Genomic DNA, 17,765 nt, shown 5'->3' with positions numbered 1-17,765 from the left:
TCATTCATTCATGGGGCTGAATATTCCCCCCATTGGGGGGGAAGTTGAATGGTGGGCGTGCACAGGTGCACTTCTGATCGGCACCCCCGATCGGAGGCACGACGCCATTTGACATGGGCGGGCCAATTAAGGCTCGCCCAGCATGACATCCACAGGGAAACGCTATGCACTCCCTGTGCGGGCAGCAGAGGGAAATCCCAAAATTGAGAGTGCGCTCTTTCGCGCATGCACACGAAAGAGTGCACTCATCTCCCTGAGGCTAAGTGCAGTCTCAGGGAGATTGACTGTAAATGTCAAAAAGATAAAAATAGAAAAGTAGAATTTACCTAACATGTCCCCTCATGTGACAATGTCACATGAGTTGGGACATGTCCATAATTTTCAAAAAAAACTTTATTAAAATTTTTTAAAAGCTACATGAAACCTCATCCTGCCCGTGGATAAGGTTTCATGTTTTTTCTAGTTCGCTCCGGGGCTCCTGGCCTGCCCACCAGCCTTAAGGTTGGACGGGCAGGTCCTTAAATTACATACTTGACTCTGTCAATGGCCTCAATTGGCCATTGACAGGTCGGCGGGCGCACAGCTGATTTCGCTGTGCCCCCAGCATCCTGAAAATTTAAATGGGGCGCAGTGACGTCAGGAGTGACGCCCTGCCCCCGCTCACCGATGCGTAAAATCCTGCCCATGGAGACCCACCAGTGTTTAGTTTATTCCTTGCTTTTAGTTGAATATATTTTCCTGCACTCTGTTGAAAAGTGTTTTAAGTCTTTTCCATTGTTGTTCTATTGTTCTTTGCCAATATTGTTGCCCATTTTATTTTTCCAAGTTCTTTTCTCAGCAGCTCAAAATCAGCTTTTCTGCAATCTACTAACTTGGTTTTCATCATGCTTATGTCATTCTGTCATTGTTTTAAAGCATATTATATTACGTTCACTATTACCTAGATGTTCCTCTACTTTTACATCTCTTTTCTGCACTGTTTTATTCCTCATAACTAGATTGAATAGCGAATCTTCCCTGTTGGGCTTTTTACAATTAGATTAGGAAAGAATCCTGTACGTATTGTAGGAACTCCATTCCCTTTGTTACGATCCTCATAGAGACCGATACCTTTTAAACAGAAATTTGAGCTTGACTGACTGAAAGATCACACAAGATTTCAAGTTTTAAGACTTTTACCGTAACTAAAAACAATATTGACTAAATGCTACTTTTGTAGGGAATTTTTACTTTAATCCACAGAAAAGACCCTCCCCCATTCACACATCCAAAAACCCCAGGTTACAGTTGTACTTTACACTGACTCGTAAGTAGATACTTATTTCTCCAGGAACCAATCCAAAGTGATCCTTTGCTCCCACAGGCTTTCTTCCTTTATTTTCCTTTCCCAGCTGGCTAACTCCTAATCCTAGAACTGACCTTCATGATGAGGGATGAATTGGAGATTCTTCCCTCTAGCCAAGCAAGGCAAATCTCCTAGTTTCCTTTAAACCCTCAAGTTCAGTCTCTTCAATCTGAGCATGAGCTTCCACCCGGATTTCAGGTGGCAGCCAACACGGCCAGCACGTTCTCTGCTTAAGGTGAACAAGCTGCTTCTATCTTACTGCTCTCTGTCTCTTTCTTTCTGCCTGATTCTTCCAGATTGACCTGTTTCTGTCAGATTTATAACCATTTATAAAGCCTGACATTCCTAACACCTCCCTGTGAGACTTAGGCCTGAATAATACGTGGTGAAAACAAGTCTGTACCGTGTCCAGGCCAATGTATTATTAGACACGATGATGTCAGGTCACATTCTTGACGTCATCATGCTGCACTGCAACAATACATTAGGTGGATGGTCCTAGAAATCGGGAGCCCGCCCACCTTATTCAAATTGATTTGAATTGGATTGTTAAGCTTATTAAAATTGCAATTGACTGGAATAATACATGCTGGGAGCAATAAAATGTTTAGAGAGTGAAGCACGCCAGGTGCGGATCTCGCTTTTTATACTGAATGATTGTAAGGGCAGGTTGAAAGTCATCAGCTGGGTCCTACATTTGACCTCAGCAGTTCAGGCTGCTGTGAGTGCTGCTATCATTTGTTATTGGAAGCAGTGTTTCAAGGGGACACTTTTGCTGTTTTAAGGCTTGAATGAGCCTGCAGAAAAGTGCAGTTAGTGCCACATTTGCATCTCAACCTGTTCGGTTGTAAAAACATGGGGATAGTGGTCTCTGTGGGAGACACATCTTCCAATGAGGAGAGGAAGAGATGGAGAGGGAAAGGGAGAAGGCCAGATGGTCAGAGCAGGATGCACAGGTGGTGCATGAGGGTGGCAGACCTGTGCCTGAGCAAGTAGCTGACGAAGGCATGATGCTGCAATCACGGAGATGTAGAGCGAGGATTTAGGTTGCCATTCAAGTATATAGACAGAGAATGAGTTACCTTCTAATGTCAGAGATAGTGCTAGAGGAGACTCAGGCTCTCCAGAGCCACAGTGACCTTTCTCTGTGAGATGCTGGCAGGGAACATGGCTTCCAACTGTGTGGGTGGTCACTCAATGTCAGTAGCCATCAAGGCTACTATTGCGCTGAATTTCTTTGCCACTGGATCCTTTCAGGCTGCCTGTGGAAACCTCAGTGACATTATGCAGCCTGCTGTTCACCACTGCATTAGGGTCTTTACCGATGCGATGTTCCGGAGGGCAGGTCAATACATTGCATTTTCCATTGCCAGCCACAGTCAACTTGAACAAGCCAGAGGCTTTGCAGCGATCACAGGTTTCCCCCAGGGTTCGTGGAGCAATAGACTGTAGTCATGTTCCCGTAAAAGGTTCCTGCAGGCCAGCCGTGTACATTTATTCACAGGAAGGGCTATCACTCTTTAAATGTCCAGTTGGTATGTGACCACAATCTAAGAATTACGCAGCCATGACTCCTACATTCTCCAGAACTCACCAGGTGCCAGATATGTTAAATGGACCTGATGCTCTGGATGGTTGGCTTCTGGGTGACAAGGGGTACCCTTTGAAGAGATGGCCCATGATGCTGCTGAGGGCCCTTAGGACAGATGTGGAGAGGAGCTATAACGACAGCCACAGCATGACCATGGCCATCGTCAAGCAGACAGTTGGACTGCTAAAGGTGAGGTCCCTGATCCCTGATGTCTGGATAAATCAGGAGGAGCACTGCAGTATGCACCATCCACATTTTCACTGATGGTCGTTGTGCTTTGTGTTCTGCATAACCTTGCATTTTAGAGAGGGGATGCCCTGGAGGAAGAGGAGGCGCAAGATAACGGGCATTTCTCTGCTCTTGAGGTTGAAGAGTAGGTGAGGGAACGTCCTGACAGAGAAGTGCAAGGGCCTGCAAGGGAGCACATGGATGGCCATGTCACACAGGTGGCCTTAATAAGGCAGAGGTTCCAGTAAGTCAGGCACTCTTGGCCTCTGAGATGCATGTGCTAACTGTGTCACAATGTCGTTCCATCTACACTGCGATCTTACTGAAAAAGTCCTGTCTGCACACTCACCATCTCGATACCTTAGGCATTGTTGCATCTTAACCAACGTTCACTACTGAAAATGCATAAATCTTTTCTCCAGACGTTTCATAAGTCAATTATAGATAAACTCAACCTCTGTACAAGGGATGATACTAGAAGGTTTATTAACAAATGGGCAATGGCCCATCTAATGAGAACATCTACAGAATGCATCCATGTGACATGGTTTGACTGTGGAGTTTGCTTAATTCTCTTCCATGTGCTGCAGTGTAGTGCTCTCCTTGCTGCTGCGCTGGAAAGAGGCCGCTGATCTGCTTGTCCCCTTACCATAGATGACTTTGGCGGGTGTCCTTTGTGCAGTTGAGGCCTTGAGGGCCCTGCCCCGTTAAAAGATTCCTACTGACTGGCAGGAGGACCTTCTGTCGCCACGACAATCAAGGTGGACTATGCCAATGGCGAAAGGGCGGAGGAGAGTCTGTCCCCATCAGAAATGCTATTTTTGTCTTGAGGATCGCTGCATCTTTTTTTACTGACATTATGTTATCTTGAATAAGTACATCTACGCCATCCCCCTCTTTTCTAAATATGTTATACACTGCAATTTTTAATTTCAAATCCTGATTTATCTGCAGCCATGTCTCAGTAATCCTTTCCAAGTCTGGCCCCTCCAGCTCTCATTTTATTATGGACGCTGTGTGGATGCTGTACAGACGTGTTCACTCATTTTTAATAGGAGTTCCTCTCACTTTATGTTTAACCATGTTTTTAGATCCTGTTTTGTAACTATTTATTCCCTTGCCATCAGTGTCCTCCCTTACTTTATTTTTTCCCATGTTCTCTTGCCCTGTTCTGTTTACATTTTAGGCTGCTTACATTTCTTGTATATCCCTGTTCCCCACCTCTTACTGGTTTACTAATCCTAGTAGTTTATGAAAAATGGATAGAGGGAGGTAAAGAAATTCAAACATTATTTTTGAAAATAATATAAAGTTGGTGTTTGCAGGAGATTACAATGAGCGTTAAATAGTAATTGTTGTTGAGTGAGATGTATTCTTACACTTTTACTAATTTCAGTTTTCAATTTCAATTCAAAGGTTTGTTTATTTAAGCATCAACTTCTGTCCTGACCAAGGCTGGAATTGAGACAAGCTTTACAATCAATCATTCCAAGCAAAATGCAAAAAGCAGTAGAAAGAACAGAGTAGAGTAATGTACCAATCATCAAATTAAGTTCTCAAGATTCAAAGTCATTAGAGTTTGTTCATTGTGTAGATGAGATATGGCACTGGGTTATTCTTTAATCTTGTTGCTTTACATCCTAATTCAGCTGGTACTCACTGTGGGATCTGTCTGTAGATTACAAATAATGAAGTTTGGAGATGGGCAGTGTTCTGACAAAAGAACGGCAGAGTTGATTGTGTTTGTTGTCGAGTATCTCCAGACCGCAGTTGTGTAAACCATCTGACTAACTATGGTAGTTAGGGCCGAGAATGACTTTGCAAGCTCTTTTCTGAACACTCTCAATGGCTTTGCGTTTGCTGCTTTGTGATTCCACTTGACCACCCAGGCGGCCTGTATTCCAATATAGGGCAAATATAAAAGTGGTTACAAGATCATTGCTTGAAAGGAAATGGTATTTCAGTTTACGAAGTATGTACACATGGCTGTTAGCTCGCTTAACAATAGAACTGATGTGCATATCACTTTTTGGATCTGCCTGTATAGATAGGCGCAACATATGCCTGTAAAAAAAAAAATACCTGATTCCGATTAATATCCCCTTTGTTTCCTGTCTAGGCAAGTGGTTGGCGTGTCAATCAATGGACAACCAAATTCTAATCTTTGGAGCTCAAAACCGATTCAGACTGAACAAGAAAAAAATCTTCAAGGGCCATATGGTGGCAGGTTATGCCTGTCAGGTAGATTTTTCACCTGATATGAGGTGAGTTTTTCAGTTGTAACTTCATAGTTAATTCATTTCTATTTCACTGTTGTACTTTAATATAATTTTTCATGCGATGGAAGACTCTCCGCTGGCCTGGATGAGTACAGCTTCAACAACCTTCAAGAAGCTCAACAGCATTCAGGCCAAAGCAGCCTGCTTGATCAACACCCAATCTGCCACCTTAAATGTTCCACTCCCTCCACCAACGTTGCACTGTGGCTGCAGCAATTCGTCAAGGCTTCTTCCATGGCTGAATCTGAATCTGCAACCTCTACCATTTATAAGGACAAGGGCAGCTGGCTCATGGGAGCACTACTGTCTCCAAATTCCCCTCCAAGACACATACCATCCTGACTTGGAAATATATCACTATTCCTTCTTCATTGTTGGATCAAAATCCTGGAATTTCCGACCTAACAGCTCTGTGCTTCAACGCACAAAATGCAGCAGTTCAAAAAGTCGGCTCAACACCACCTTCTTGATGGCAATTAAGGTTGAGCAATAAATGCTGGCCATGCCAGTATTGCCCATATCCCATCAATGAATTGTTTTTTTAACTTTGGCTGTTTGTGATGTTAAAGCTTGAACTAAGTTGACCTTTGGTAAAGGGTGAAACCACACTCTCTTTTTTACAGCCACTCACAATGATACGTTTCTGTTCCTTAGCCTGACTTATTAGCAGGCATACAAGGATTCAATTTTGCATTGAAAATGGTGTCATGTGAATAAAACCATAAGACATAGGAGCAGAAATTAGGCCATTCAGCCCATCGAGTCTGCTCCACCATTCAATCATGGCTGATAAGTTTCTCAACCCCATTCTCCCGCCTTCTCCCCGTAACCTTGATCCCCTTACCAATCAAGAATCTATCTATCTCGGTTTAAATACGCTCAATGACCTAGCCTCCACAGTCTTCTGTGGCAATGAATTCCATAGATTCACCACTATCTGGCTAAAGAAGTTTCTCCCCATCTCTGTTCTAAAAGGTCTTCCCTTTACTCTGAGGCTGTGCCCTCGGGTCCTAGTCTCTCCTACTAATGGAAACATCTTCCCCACGTCCACTTTATCCAGGCCTTTCAGTATTCTGTAAGTTTCAATCAGATCCCCCCTCATCCGTCTAAACTCCATCGAGTCCTCAAACATTCCTCATATGTTAAGCCTTTCATTCCTGGGATCGTTCTTGTGAACCTCCTCTGGACCCTCTCCAGGGCCAGAACATCCTTCCTGAGATACGGGGCCCAAATTTGCTCACAATTTTCTAAATGTAGTTTGACCAGAGCCTTATAAAGCCTCAGCAGCACATCCCTGCTTTTATATTCTAGTCCTCTCGAAATAAATGCCAACATTAGATTTGCCTTCCTAACTACCGACTCAACCTGCAAGTTAACCTTAAGAGAATTCTGGACTAGGACTCCCAAGTCCCTTTGCACTCCAGATTTCTGAATTCTCTCCCCATTTAGAAAATAATCTATGCCTCTATTCTTCCTACCAAAGTGCATGACCTCACACTTCCCCACGTTGTATTCCATCTGTCACTTCTTTGCCCATTCTCCTAACCTGTCCAAATGCTTCTGCAGCCTCCCCGCCTCCTCAATACTACCTGTCCCTCCACCTATCTTTGTATCATCTGCAAACATAGCCAGAATGCCCTTAGTTCCTTCATCTAGATCATTAATGTATAAAATGAAAAGTTGTGGTTCCAACACTGACCCCTGCGGAACTCCACTAGTCACCGGCTGCCATCCTAAGAAGGACTCCCTTATCCCCACTCTCTGCCTCCTGCCAGACAGTCAATCTTCTATCCATGCTAATACCTTGCCTCTAATACCATGGGATCTTATCTTACTGAGCAGCCTCCTGTGCAGCACCTTGTCAAAGGCCTTCTGACTCTCTTGAACTTTGGGGATGTTATTCGTGTCTTCCACTGTGAAGACTGACGCAAAGTACCTATTCAGTTCCTCCGCCATTTCTTTGTTCCCCACTACTACTTCTCCAGCGTCATTTTCCAGCGGCCCAATGTCCACTTTTGCCTCTCTCTTACCCTTTATATATCTAAAAAACTCTTGCAATCTTCTTTTATATTACTGGCTAGTTTACCCTCATATTTAATCTTCTCCCTCCTTATTTCTTTTTTAGTTGTCCTCTGTTGGTCTTTGTAGGCTTCCCAATCCCCTGGTTTCCCACTGCTCTTCACCGTATTGTATGCTTTCTCTTTAGCTTTTATGCTGTCCCTGACTTCCCTTGTCAGCCATGGTTGCCTCATCCTCCCTTTAGTATGCTTCTTCTTCCTAGGGTTGAATTTTTGCTGTGTCTCCCAAATTATTCCCAGAAACTCCTGCCATTGCTGTTCCACTGTCTTTCCTGCTAGGCTCATCTCCCAGTCAATTCTGGCCAGCTCCTCCCTCATGCCTCCGTAGTTGCCTTTATTCAACTGTAATACCATTACATCTGATTCCAGCTTTTTCCTCTCAAATTGCAGGGTAAATTCTATCATTTTATGGTCACTTCCTCCTATGGGTTCCTTCACCTTAAGCTCCCTTATCAAATCTGCCTCATTACATATCACTAAATCTAGAATTGCCTGTTCCCTAGTGGGCTCCACCACAAGCTGTTCCAAAAAGCCAGCTCATAGACATCCCACAAATTCCTTTTCTTGGGATCCGCTACCAACCTGATTTTCCCAGTCTACCTGCATATTGAGATCCCCCATGATCACTGTAACCTTGCCTTTCTTACATGCCTTTTCTATCTCCTGGTGTATCTTGTGCCCCACATCCTGACTAGTGTTCGGAGGCCTGTACATAACTCCCATTATGGTTTTTTTACCTTTGCGTTTCCTCAGCTCTCCCCAGATTCTACATCATCTGACCCTACATCATTTCTTGCTATCGATTTAATTTCATTTCTTACTAACAAAGCAACCCTTCCCCCTCTGCCAACCTGCCTATCTTTTCGATAGGATGTATATCCTTGGATATTTAGCTCCCAATCCTGATCCTTGCAGCCATGTCTCTGTGATGCCCACCACATCATACCTGCCAATTTCAATCTGCACCAGAAGCTCATTTACCTTATTTTGTATACTGTGTGCATTCAGATACAACACCTTTAGTCCTGTATTTCCAATCCCCTTTCTCATTGTCGTCCCTTTATCTGATGTGCTTGAAGTTAGATTCATAGCCCTTTCCAAACACTCTGTCCTATTTTGTGTTCTGGGGACTTTAATAGCCTCTCCTGGGCTCTCCTTTCTTTTCAGTTTTTTCATAATTTTCCATGAAGTTGAATCCACCACCCCCACACACACACACACACACACACACACACACACACACACACACACACACACACACAAACACTAACCTGCTGCTTCGTTTCCCATTAGTCATACTTCTTGGAGTTTTACCCCCCCCCCCCCCCCCCCCCCCCCACCCTCTCTAGTTTAAAGTCCTATTGACCACCCTATTTACCCTTTTCGCTAGAACATTGGTCCTAGATCGGTTCAGGTGGAGACCGTCCCAACGATACAGATCCCTCCTGTTCCAATACTGATGACAGTTATCGGAACATTCTGTTTAAAGCTATTGCAGTTTAGAACAAATGTGAAAATGAAACATAGTTAATGTTCAGCAATTGACTTCAGAAGGTGTTGACTAGGAGCATGTCATTTTGAAAATGCTCAACAATAGCGCATTGTTCTTGAGGTCCCTTGTGTCTTGCATCGCTAGGTATCTATTTCCACAGAGCTTCTTGTTTCACAGCTTCCTTAAAATCCATATTTAAATGATGAATTATACAGTTGCCTAAACTTAAATGCAGTATGTCCACGTGAATTCATTTTATAGAAAGAGCAAGAACTAAACCTTGGTCACTGGAAGAATTTGTACAAGTATTTATTTTAGTGTCTGTGCATTGTAATACATCTAGTAGCCTATTTTGAATCTATTTTGAAACAAGTTTTTCCATGCATTCTAAAATTCTTTTTGTACAAACAGTTATGTTGCCTCAGGGGATGCTGATGGAAAACTCAATATCTGGGACTGGAAGACGACCAAACTTTACAGTCGAATCAAAGCACATGATAAAGTCTGCATTAGTGCAATCTGGCATCCACATGAAACATCCAAAGTCATCACGTGTGGCTGGGACGGGCAGATCAAACTGTGGGACTGATGGGAGATCTTGGAATTTTTAGATTTACTTGGTATCAAGGCTCTTCAGAGAAATTGTGTTTGGGTTCCTTGAGAAGTGCTCTCTCACCAGCTACTTGTTGCCCTCCTTGCTGGCTGAAGATATGGGCTCAGGGAGAGTTGGCTGCATATTAACCTGAAAGGTTCAATACACAAGAGTATCCTTTGACACTTCCATAAATTTGAATAATCTTTTTGTTGTAAGTTATGTTTAAAAGAAAAGTTCCAGCAAAACAATCACAACCAAAAGAAATTTCCAGGTTAACAGTTTTTAACAGGTTCATTTCAGAATCTGTGAACAGATTTCAAATCCTTCAGTGCTGCTTGCAACTCCCAATCATATATTATCGTTTAGTTCTGAGGAAGCTGTAGCCACAAACTGAAAATGCAAGATAAAAGAGATTCTCAATGTATAACATCAGAAGTCCAAATATTGGTGATGAAAAGTCCCTCATCGCAAAGACTGTACAATTATACAATGCCCTTAGGCCAAAGCAGTTAAAAGAATTCTCAGAGGACTGCAGTATTTTCAAAGAACCTGCTGCCTTTGGAGTGTAGAACCATTGTTTGATGTAACTGCATCTAATGTATGACTTCAATGAGCAATGAGGTACCATTCTCTTGATAATTTTATGGTGTTTTCTTCTATAAAATCAATATATTTTTAATGAAAACTGGATAATGCCTGCATTCTCCATAATTCATTGCCTTTTAATGAAATATGAACATAAAACTTTGAAATGAATAATTCTGAGGATGCAATTCTGTTAGAAGACCATCAATTACAGCGAAAAACACTGATTCTACTGACCACCATAGTGTCTCATTGTCAAAAGTGACCATTCTTTAACTTTCTGTTGAAATAGTGAGCTACATATATCATTCAGAAATTAAATTATTGACCATTTCAAAACTACTATTGCTTGTATGGACCAGAAATGTTTGTATTAAAGGATTTTTTTTCTGCTTATCCCTATTGCTGAATTATTCAGGTCCTAGCCATAAACCTGTATATTCTGTTACATGAATCCTGCAAGAGGAATTTGACTTCCAATGAAGTGGTGACCCTTTATACAATGGAGACCATTTGTACAGAGAGCTCATTACATAACTTCACGAGTTTTAGTGAAATGTGAAAAACTTTTGTATAACCGAAACAAAGTTAAAATAAATTATTGGAAACCTGAAAAATAAATGGAAACCGCTGAAAATACTGAGCAAATCAAGCAGCATCTGTGGAGGAAGAATCTGAGTTAAATGCTTCAAGTCAATGACCTTTCACCACACCTGGAAAATGTTACATAACATTTTCCAGTTCTGAAGAAAGTCATTGACCTGAAACATTAATTGTTTCTCTTTCCGCAGGTGCTACCTGAGCTGCAGAGTATTTCCTCTTTATATTTCTGTAAAACTGAATGCTGGTTGAACCAGAGAGCAGAATTTCAAGTATCTTGATTTTTACAGAAAGTTGCAAGGTGAGTGTGGAATTGAAAATAAAAACAATCCTTGCTGCCATTTGCAGGTCTCCAACAGAAGTCTTTAAATTATTTTTGTGCTGCATGATTAATGAGTATTTTTTTACATCGGTGAACCGTGCAGACTTGACAGTAAGTTGAGTTCGAAGCTTTTTTTGAAATTACAGTGGCTTCTTTGGTGTACAGTGCATCCCTAATAAACATAATTTTCTATATTATTGTGTGTGTATATGTGTGTGAATGCATTTGTTTCAGAGGCATGTAGGTTTCCAGTGTCAGTTTAAAGCTGACAGTATGAAAGGCCAGGGTTCACAATAAAATGCCAGGCAGTCAATTTTGACAGGCATAAAGAAAGCATTTTATGGAGGGAAATTGCACTTGAACCTTTATCTGCTGAAAACAGCCATTTGACTTTTATAAATCTCAGTTGCAAAAGAGGTTATGATCTGGACAGTTATTAATCATTGTGCACTTTGAATGGTATATTGGAAGTTCAAATCTTTGTAATTTGATACAGATTTTAATATCCTGACAGGTCAGTCAGCATACAGGCTTCCATGATATCTTGTATGATCTCATCTGATGGACCGAATAAGTTCGCATTTGTGAAGGGTAATAGGCTTTCATTTGCAGAGGCCATAAATAAGACAAATGTGCTGGTATTGTGATGATTTGTCAAGTTGATCAATGTCAGAGCTGAGGCAGAGAATGCACAAAGACTGAGAAACCAAACCATTTCCTCTGGTTTGTGGGTAGAAGAAAGAAAAGAAAACCAATGTTGAAACAAATGCATTCAAAAGCACAAGGTTTTCCGTATAAATATTTACCCAGCACAAGTCTAAAGAAAGCAGCAGGGTCACTGGTATGTGCTTTTTTGGCAATTTCTCCTTTTGTCCCATCTAAAGTAAATGCTTTTTAAAAGGCTATATTTGGAGTGTTCACCAGTTCACTTAATGCTTTTTCTAAAAGTTATATTTTATAAAAATATATCAAAGTAATGCAATGATTGCTGATGATAGGGTGATCGTCTGGACTGTTACTACAGAGAAATGGTGAAATGATTATTAAAAGTCTAGTGTGTTTTATTTATAAAGTGCCATTACAACCAACCTAACATTTAGAAAGAAAGAAACTGACCTTATATAGCATCTTGCACACTCTGAGGACCTCATAGCAGTTCATAGCCAATGAATTAGTTTTGGAGTGCCAGTACTATTGTAAACAAATACAGCAGCCAGATTGTGCATGACAATGACAATACTCAATGAACAGTGAGTAATGATTGACCAGATAATCTCTTTTTGGTAATTGAAAGCCATGTATCAGCCAGTATTGGAGAACTGTCTGTTCTTTAAATGGTACCAAGGGCTCTTCCACACCTATCTGATCAAGCGGACTAGGCCTGCTTTGGCATCTCAACCAAATCATTGTACCTGCGCAGAAGCAGCACTCCCTCAGTACTGCAGCTTAGATTATGTTTTTACGGACAGGAGGGGGCTTTAATTTAAAGAGTGCTGATTTCTCCTCTCACCACCCATCCGTAAACAGAAAGGCGTTTCGATTTTGATTTCCCTCTTTATGGGCGGTAGTGTATTTCCCAACTCCTCAGTTTTGGTGTGATCCAATTTCTGTTAATAACCCCACAACAAACTCAATATAGGACAAACTTAAAGGGGTAGTTTATTTGTGCACACTCAAACACGAGAGGAGGGTTGCAACAGAGCCTCCTTTTCATTCATACAATAAATGAGGGGGATAGAAAAAGGATTTACAGGGCAGAGACCACAGAATAAAGAATTATTGTTTCACATGAGTCCAGAATCAAAGTCCAGTGGTGCATTCCTTCACAGAGGTCTGCAGGCTGTAGACTAATGCTGGATAATTCACTTTTCCAGTCGAGATGACTTCCACAATGGGATAGGCCCGTAGAGGTGAATTAGTCTAGTAGGCAATGGTATAGGAGTTCAGAGGTCCTAGTAGAAACAGTGTAGATGGGGGCCAGGCAGGCATTCACCTGGACCGAGCCCTTGTTCTGAGCTGCTGCTGCTAGCTAGATGGAAGATGGCAGACTGCTTTGCAGCTCCACAAGGCAATATTACAGGTTCCTCCATTTGGCGGGGTGGTGGGAGATAATGTCACATGACTCCTTCTCCACTATGGCTTTGACAAAGGATGTCTGGATTCTTGAGATTGTTAATGTTTCAACCGTTAAGAATTTGAAAGGAGGTCCTTTGTCTAGCAGACTATTAGCCTCCATTGGCCAGGCCTGGTTTAGGAAATATAGATGGCCTTTGTATAATTTCCTTTGAAATTGGTTTCTGCAGCTCCCACGGTCATTATCGTCTCTTCAGACGTAATGAGGTATCATCTTCTCTGATACTGCCAGAAAGTACCTTTTGTTTGGAAGCCATAGCCATTCGTGGCCTCAGGCATTTTAAAGCTTTTGTCCAGTTTTTGGAATTTTAGGAAGGAGCCATGATGATATATATATATATTTCATAAAAATATGATGTGAGCTATTAGCTCTGTCATAATGTGCTTAAGCTTATTGTGGAGAAGCTGGCCAGAAATAACAGCCAGAGCAGAATAAGGCCTGCAAAGCAAGTTTTAATTTTCTCTTAGTTTCCATTCCAGGGTCAGGAACCTGACTTTGGGACCAGTTCCAGGTCCCAACCCTGCACAGCTTGTTTCTGACACACCCACTTCAATTTTTAAAGGGTCAGTCAATTCCTGGCCAGGTCGTGGGCTCACCGTCCAATTAAGGATGCAGGCTTCCGAAGCTGGAGGGCCAATGAGAGGCCCTTCAACACTGATGCATCAGCAGCCGAACTGGGAGCTGCCAATTCGTGAAGAATCTCTGAAGTAGTCAAAGTTGTTTTTATATTTAAAATGGCCACAGCTACCTGGCCATGATCATGGAGGGGCAACCCCTCTACAGGCCGCAGCTGTAGCCCAGCAGCCATGAGTGGTGCGAATGGGGTGGGGAGATCCCGTGCAGGATTATTCACAACCCTCCCACCCCTCCACTCTACCTTTCCTATCATGAGGCCGCCTTGAAGGGCTATCCATGGTTTGGAAATCTCAGTTGGTATGGGAGTCCCCTTAATTGACTTCAAGTGGTGACTAACTGTTCCAGCCCCAAACTGATCTCTCTTAAAATGGCTCGGGGTTGGGATCATGATGGCAAACTGCCACAATGGCTGGTGTGCGAGATTGAGGAACCACCCCACAAATGAAAATCTTGACCCTAGTGCATCAGGAGGAGCTACCGCTGAACCCCACAAGGAAACCATGGACGTTTCTGCCATGAGCTTCCTTTTTACTACAACTTCTCCTAATCCCTGCCCAACTGACATTCTCCTGGAGGGACCATACCCCATGTAATTCTAAGGCAAAGATGTACATCACAAATGGTTCATGTCAACATGCAGATGATTCTTATAAGGAGGTACAAATCAACGGTCAGGCATTTCACCACAGGGCTAAATAAAAATGGGGAAGGGTTCATCTGGATAGTCTTGTGCATCTTCCAGTAGTCAAGCACGGCTCAGACAGCATCCTGGAGACAGCTTGCCCCAGTGCATTAGACGCAGGACTCTAAAGGCTTTGCCAGGCTCTCACCACACAAACCTCAACATCCAGAAATCCATTACCTTTAACCCGGTCTCATTCTGAGCATCACTCATATCTTAGTCTATTACAACCTTCTTTATAAAACCCCCCTTGGGGTGTTCCAGCCCCTCATCTCAGAGCACACCTCTGCATGTACACTCCTCCTTGTACAGATTGAACTTTCTGACAAAGTGCAGAATGCTCCTTTTTTTGTCACAGGAAGTCCAAATAGTAGTATCCTCATTTAACATGGTGTGTGTGAGGTAAGAAGTTGAACAGTTGGAAAAAAAATCAGTTGAAAGATAAAAATGTCCTACTTATGCCACCCCAACCCCAGCATTTGACATTGCACTGTCAATTCATAGAACTTGTTAAATAGAGCTTCACAAATACTGTGCTCAGCTTGAAATGACAAGTAGCTAAAGCAGCTCAAATTCTAATGGATGCTGATAACAGTAACGGAGCTGTCATTGTCCATATTCTTACAACCTGAATGAAGCTATTTTAGTTGCATACAGAAAGAAAGCTATAAAGCTTATACAACTTTGCTTTATCTAACTAGCCCTGCCTGTACTTTCACAAAAACCCCACTCCACTGGGACCAGAGTTCTGTGAACTTTTCCAGGAAGGTTTAAGCTGACAGCTGCCATGAGCCACTGAGCATTGAAGGTGTGAATTCCACCTGAAATAAGCAAGAGATTTGCATCAGCTGTTTATACAAGCCTGATTTGAATCTCCTGCTTTATGCCCCTGAGCAAAATTCCTTTGCCTGACAATTGAGTTTTTATTCCAAAAATCCCATTGGAGTCCTCAGTTCCCTGCAGTTTATATCTCTCCAGTTGCTATGGTGCTGCTTCAAATTTATGACTTGATTCAATTTAACTCCAGGTGGAAAAAGATCTGATTGGACGGGACATTCAGAACAATGATAGGATACATGCAAAAATGATACCTGCACCCAAAACTGGGTTCGTTTCAACAAGTGTTTTCTCCCCCTAAGCTTCTACCCAAGCAATCATACTGCCAAATGCAAAAAACTGGCACGAACCAGTGCAATCAGTTACCCTTTTAGAACATGATTCTTGCTTTAAGAAAATATTCCTTGATATAGTTAAGAGTGGTAACTTTGAAGGAGTTTGACTAATAGAACTGAAAACAGATTTATTTGAATCAGTGTCTGGTCCACCAACTGAATAACCTGATTTTAAATAACTGCAAATTACTTGACTAGCAAATGGTTCTGTATAGTTTTTTATGTTGGATTACAATAGTTTATAAATTTTAAAAGCATACATTCAAAAGTTTTTACAATATATCTACTAGTGTCCCTGCACCCAAAAGAAGCAGCTTAATAGAACCAGAGGCAACAAGAGAGAATATGAGTATTTAGGATCTGGAGAAGGCAAATTCAATTGTGGCTTTTGAAAGGAAATTTGATAATTATCCGAAGAAAGAGGATTTGCAGGGCTATGGGGAAAAGGCAGAGGAATGGAATTAGTCGAGTTGCTCTTACAGACAGCTGGTATGGACATGATGGGTCAAATGGCCTCCATCTGTGTTATAACCATTCCATAATTTTTAAGCATCCTCAGTGGTCTGCAAATGAGCTTAATTAACAAACTCCTGAAGGTGACTAATTCAATGGGTGGGGGAGGTGGCATGGCTGGTTTTGTGGATGGGGCTGGCTTCCAGTACAATATTCTTTCAACCAGCGCAAAAGGTTACAGAAACTGAACATAACCTGCACTTAAAATGCTCTGATCTTTTGTGTAGGTTACAACAATTTAGGGTGAAATGCGCCAAGAAAAAACAGTATATCCAAGTGGAGAATCCAGGCCCTTTTCCCCATGAGGTCTGTTTGGATTTCATTAGCTTCAGAATGACCTAGTAAGATTGAGTCAGCAGGTTGTAATAATGTAGTTTTTTGTTCCAAGGCCAACCTTCCAAAGCAAAGGACTTTACCTAGATTTTCAGGTGAAGAACTCACTGAATAAGAAAGCAAAATGTTCTGCAACAACAGCAATATACATAGGGACTCATTAGGTACAGCAAGATCTCAGCATTTGATGGGATTGTAGAAAACAAGAGGACACAGCAGAAGCAGGGGTGGTGGGTGGAGTGCAAGGAAGCAGAGTGAAGAAAGGGCTTAAGTCGGTTTTTGAAAACAAGGTGATAAGGCTAAAGGGAAGACTTCTGGAGGTAGGCAACAGGGTGACAGCTCACCCTCTCCACCGCCCCAAACCCGTGATCTCTACCACCAAGAAAGACAAGGACAGCAGCTGTATGGAAACACCACATCCAAATTCCCCTCAAAGTTACACACCATCCTGACTTCGAAATAAATCCAGGTTTGTCATTATCACCAGATCAAAATCCTGGAACTCCATCCCTAGGAGCACCGTGTGAGTAACTTCACCACCAAGACTGCAGCGGTTCAAGAAGGAGGCTCACCACCACTTTTTCAAGGACAACTAGGGATGGGTAATAAATACTAGGCTTGCCAGCCCAAATCCTGTGAATGAATAATTATTTTTAAAAATTCTGAAAGTAAAGAAACATGTTAAATTCATAAACAAAACATTTTTAAGTCCTCATTTTTTCTCCTCACCATGAAAACATCTACATAGAGTGATACAGCACAGAAGGAGGCCATTTGGCTGATCTTACTTGTGTTGGGTCTTTGATGGAGCGATCTAATTAATCCCACTCTACTGCTTTTTCCCCATAGTCCTTCAATTATTTTTTTCTTTCAACTTTATTCAGTATTCTTTTGAATGTTACCATTGAATCTGCTTCCACCAACTTTTCAGCAATCCCTTTTCAGATCACCACAATTCACTGTGAAAAAAATGCTTGCTCCTGTCATTTTTTCTTTCTTTTGCCAATCGTATGTCTGTGTTCGATAGTCACCCTCCTGCCATTGGAAATAGTTTCTCCTTCATCTAAACCATTCATGATTTTGAACATCTCTATCAAATCTCCTCAAGCTTCTTTGTGTTAAGGAAAACAACACCAGCTTCTTCAGTCCCTCCATATAACTCAGCTCTCTCATTCCCAGT

General features: G+C 42.0%; 2 protein-coding genes across 2 annotated transcripts in view; one reads left to right on the top strand and one right to left on the bottom strand.

The window, feature by feature from the left end:
- The window catches only part of cdc40 (cell division cycle 40 homolog (S. cerevisiae)), a 147,090-nt gene extending 135,956 nt beyond the window's left edge, over positions 1–11,134 (top strand). Inside the window, exons 14-15 of the mRNA XM_041188268.1 lie at positions 5,284–5,428; positions 9,425–11,134. Of these exons, the coding sequence (XP_041044202.1) occupies positions 5,284–5,428; positions 9,425–9,602 (323 nt within the window). The 3' untranslated portion in view covers positions 9,603–11,134. The remainder of the gene's footprint in view (positions 1–5,283; positions 5,429–9,424) is intronic.
- Positions 4,568–17,765, bottom strand: part of LOC121278154 (methyltransferase-like protein 24) — a 106,780-nt gene continuing 93,582 nt past the window's right edge. Inside the window, exon 4 of the mRNA XM_041188270.1 lies at positions 4,568–5,058. Coding sequence (XP_041044204.1) covers positions 4,810–5,058 — 249 coding nt within the window. The 3' untranslated portion in view covers positions 4,568–4,809. The remainder of the gene's footprint in view (positions 5,059–17,765) is intronic.

Source organism: Carcharodon carcharias, chromosome 5 (assembly GCF_017639515.1).
Source record: "Carcharodon carcharias isolate sCarCar2 chromosome 5, sCarCar2.pri, whole genome shotgun sequence".
Taxonomy (NCBI): domain Eukaryota; kingdom Metazoa; phylum Chordata; class Chondrichthyes; order Lamniformes; family Lamnidae; genus Carcharodon; species Carcharodon carcharias.
The sequence above is the reverse complement of the archived record's forward strand: the minus strand, read 5'-3'. Positions and strand labels throughout refer to the sequence as shown.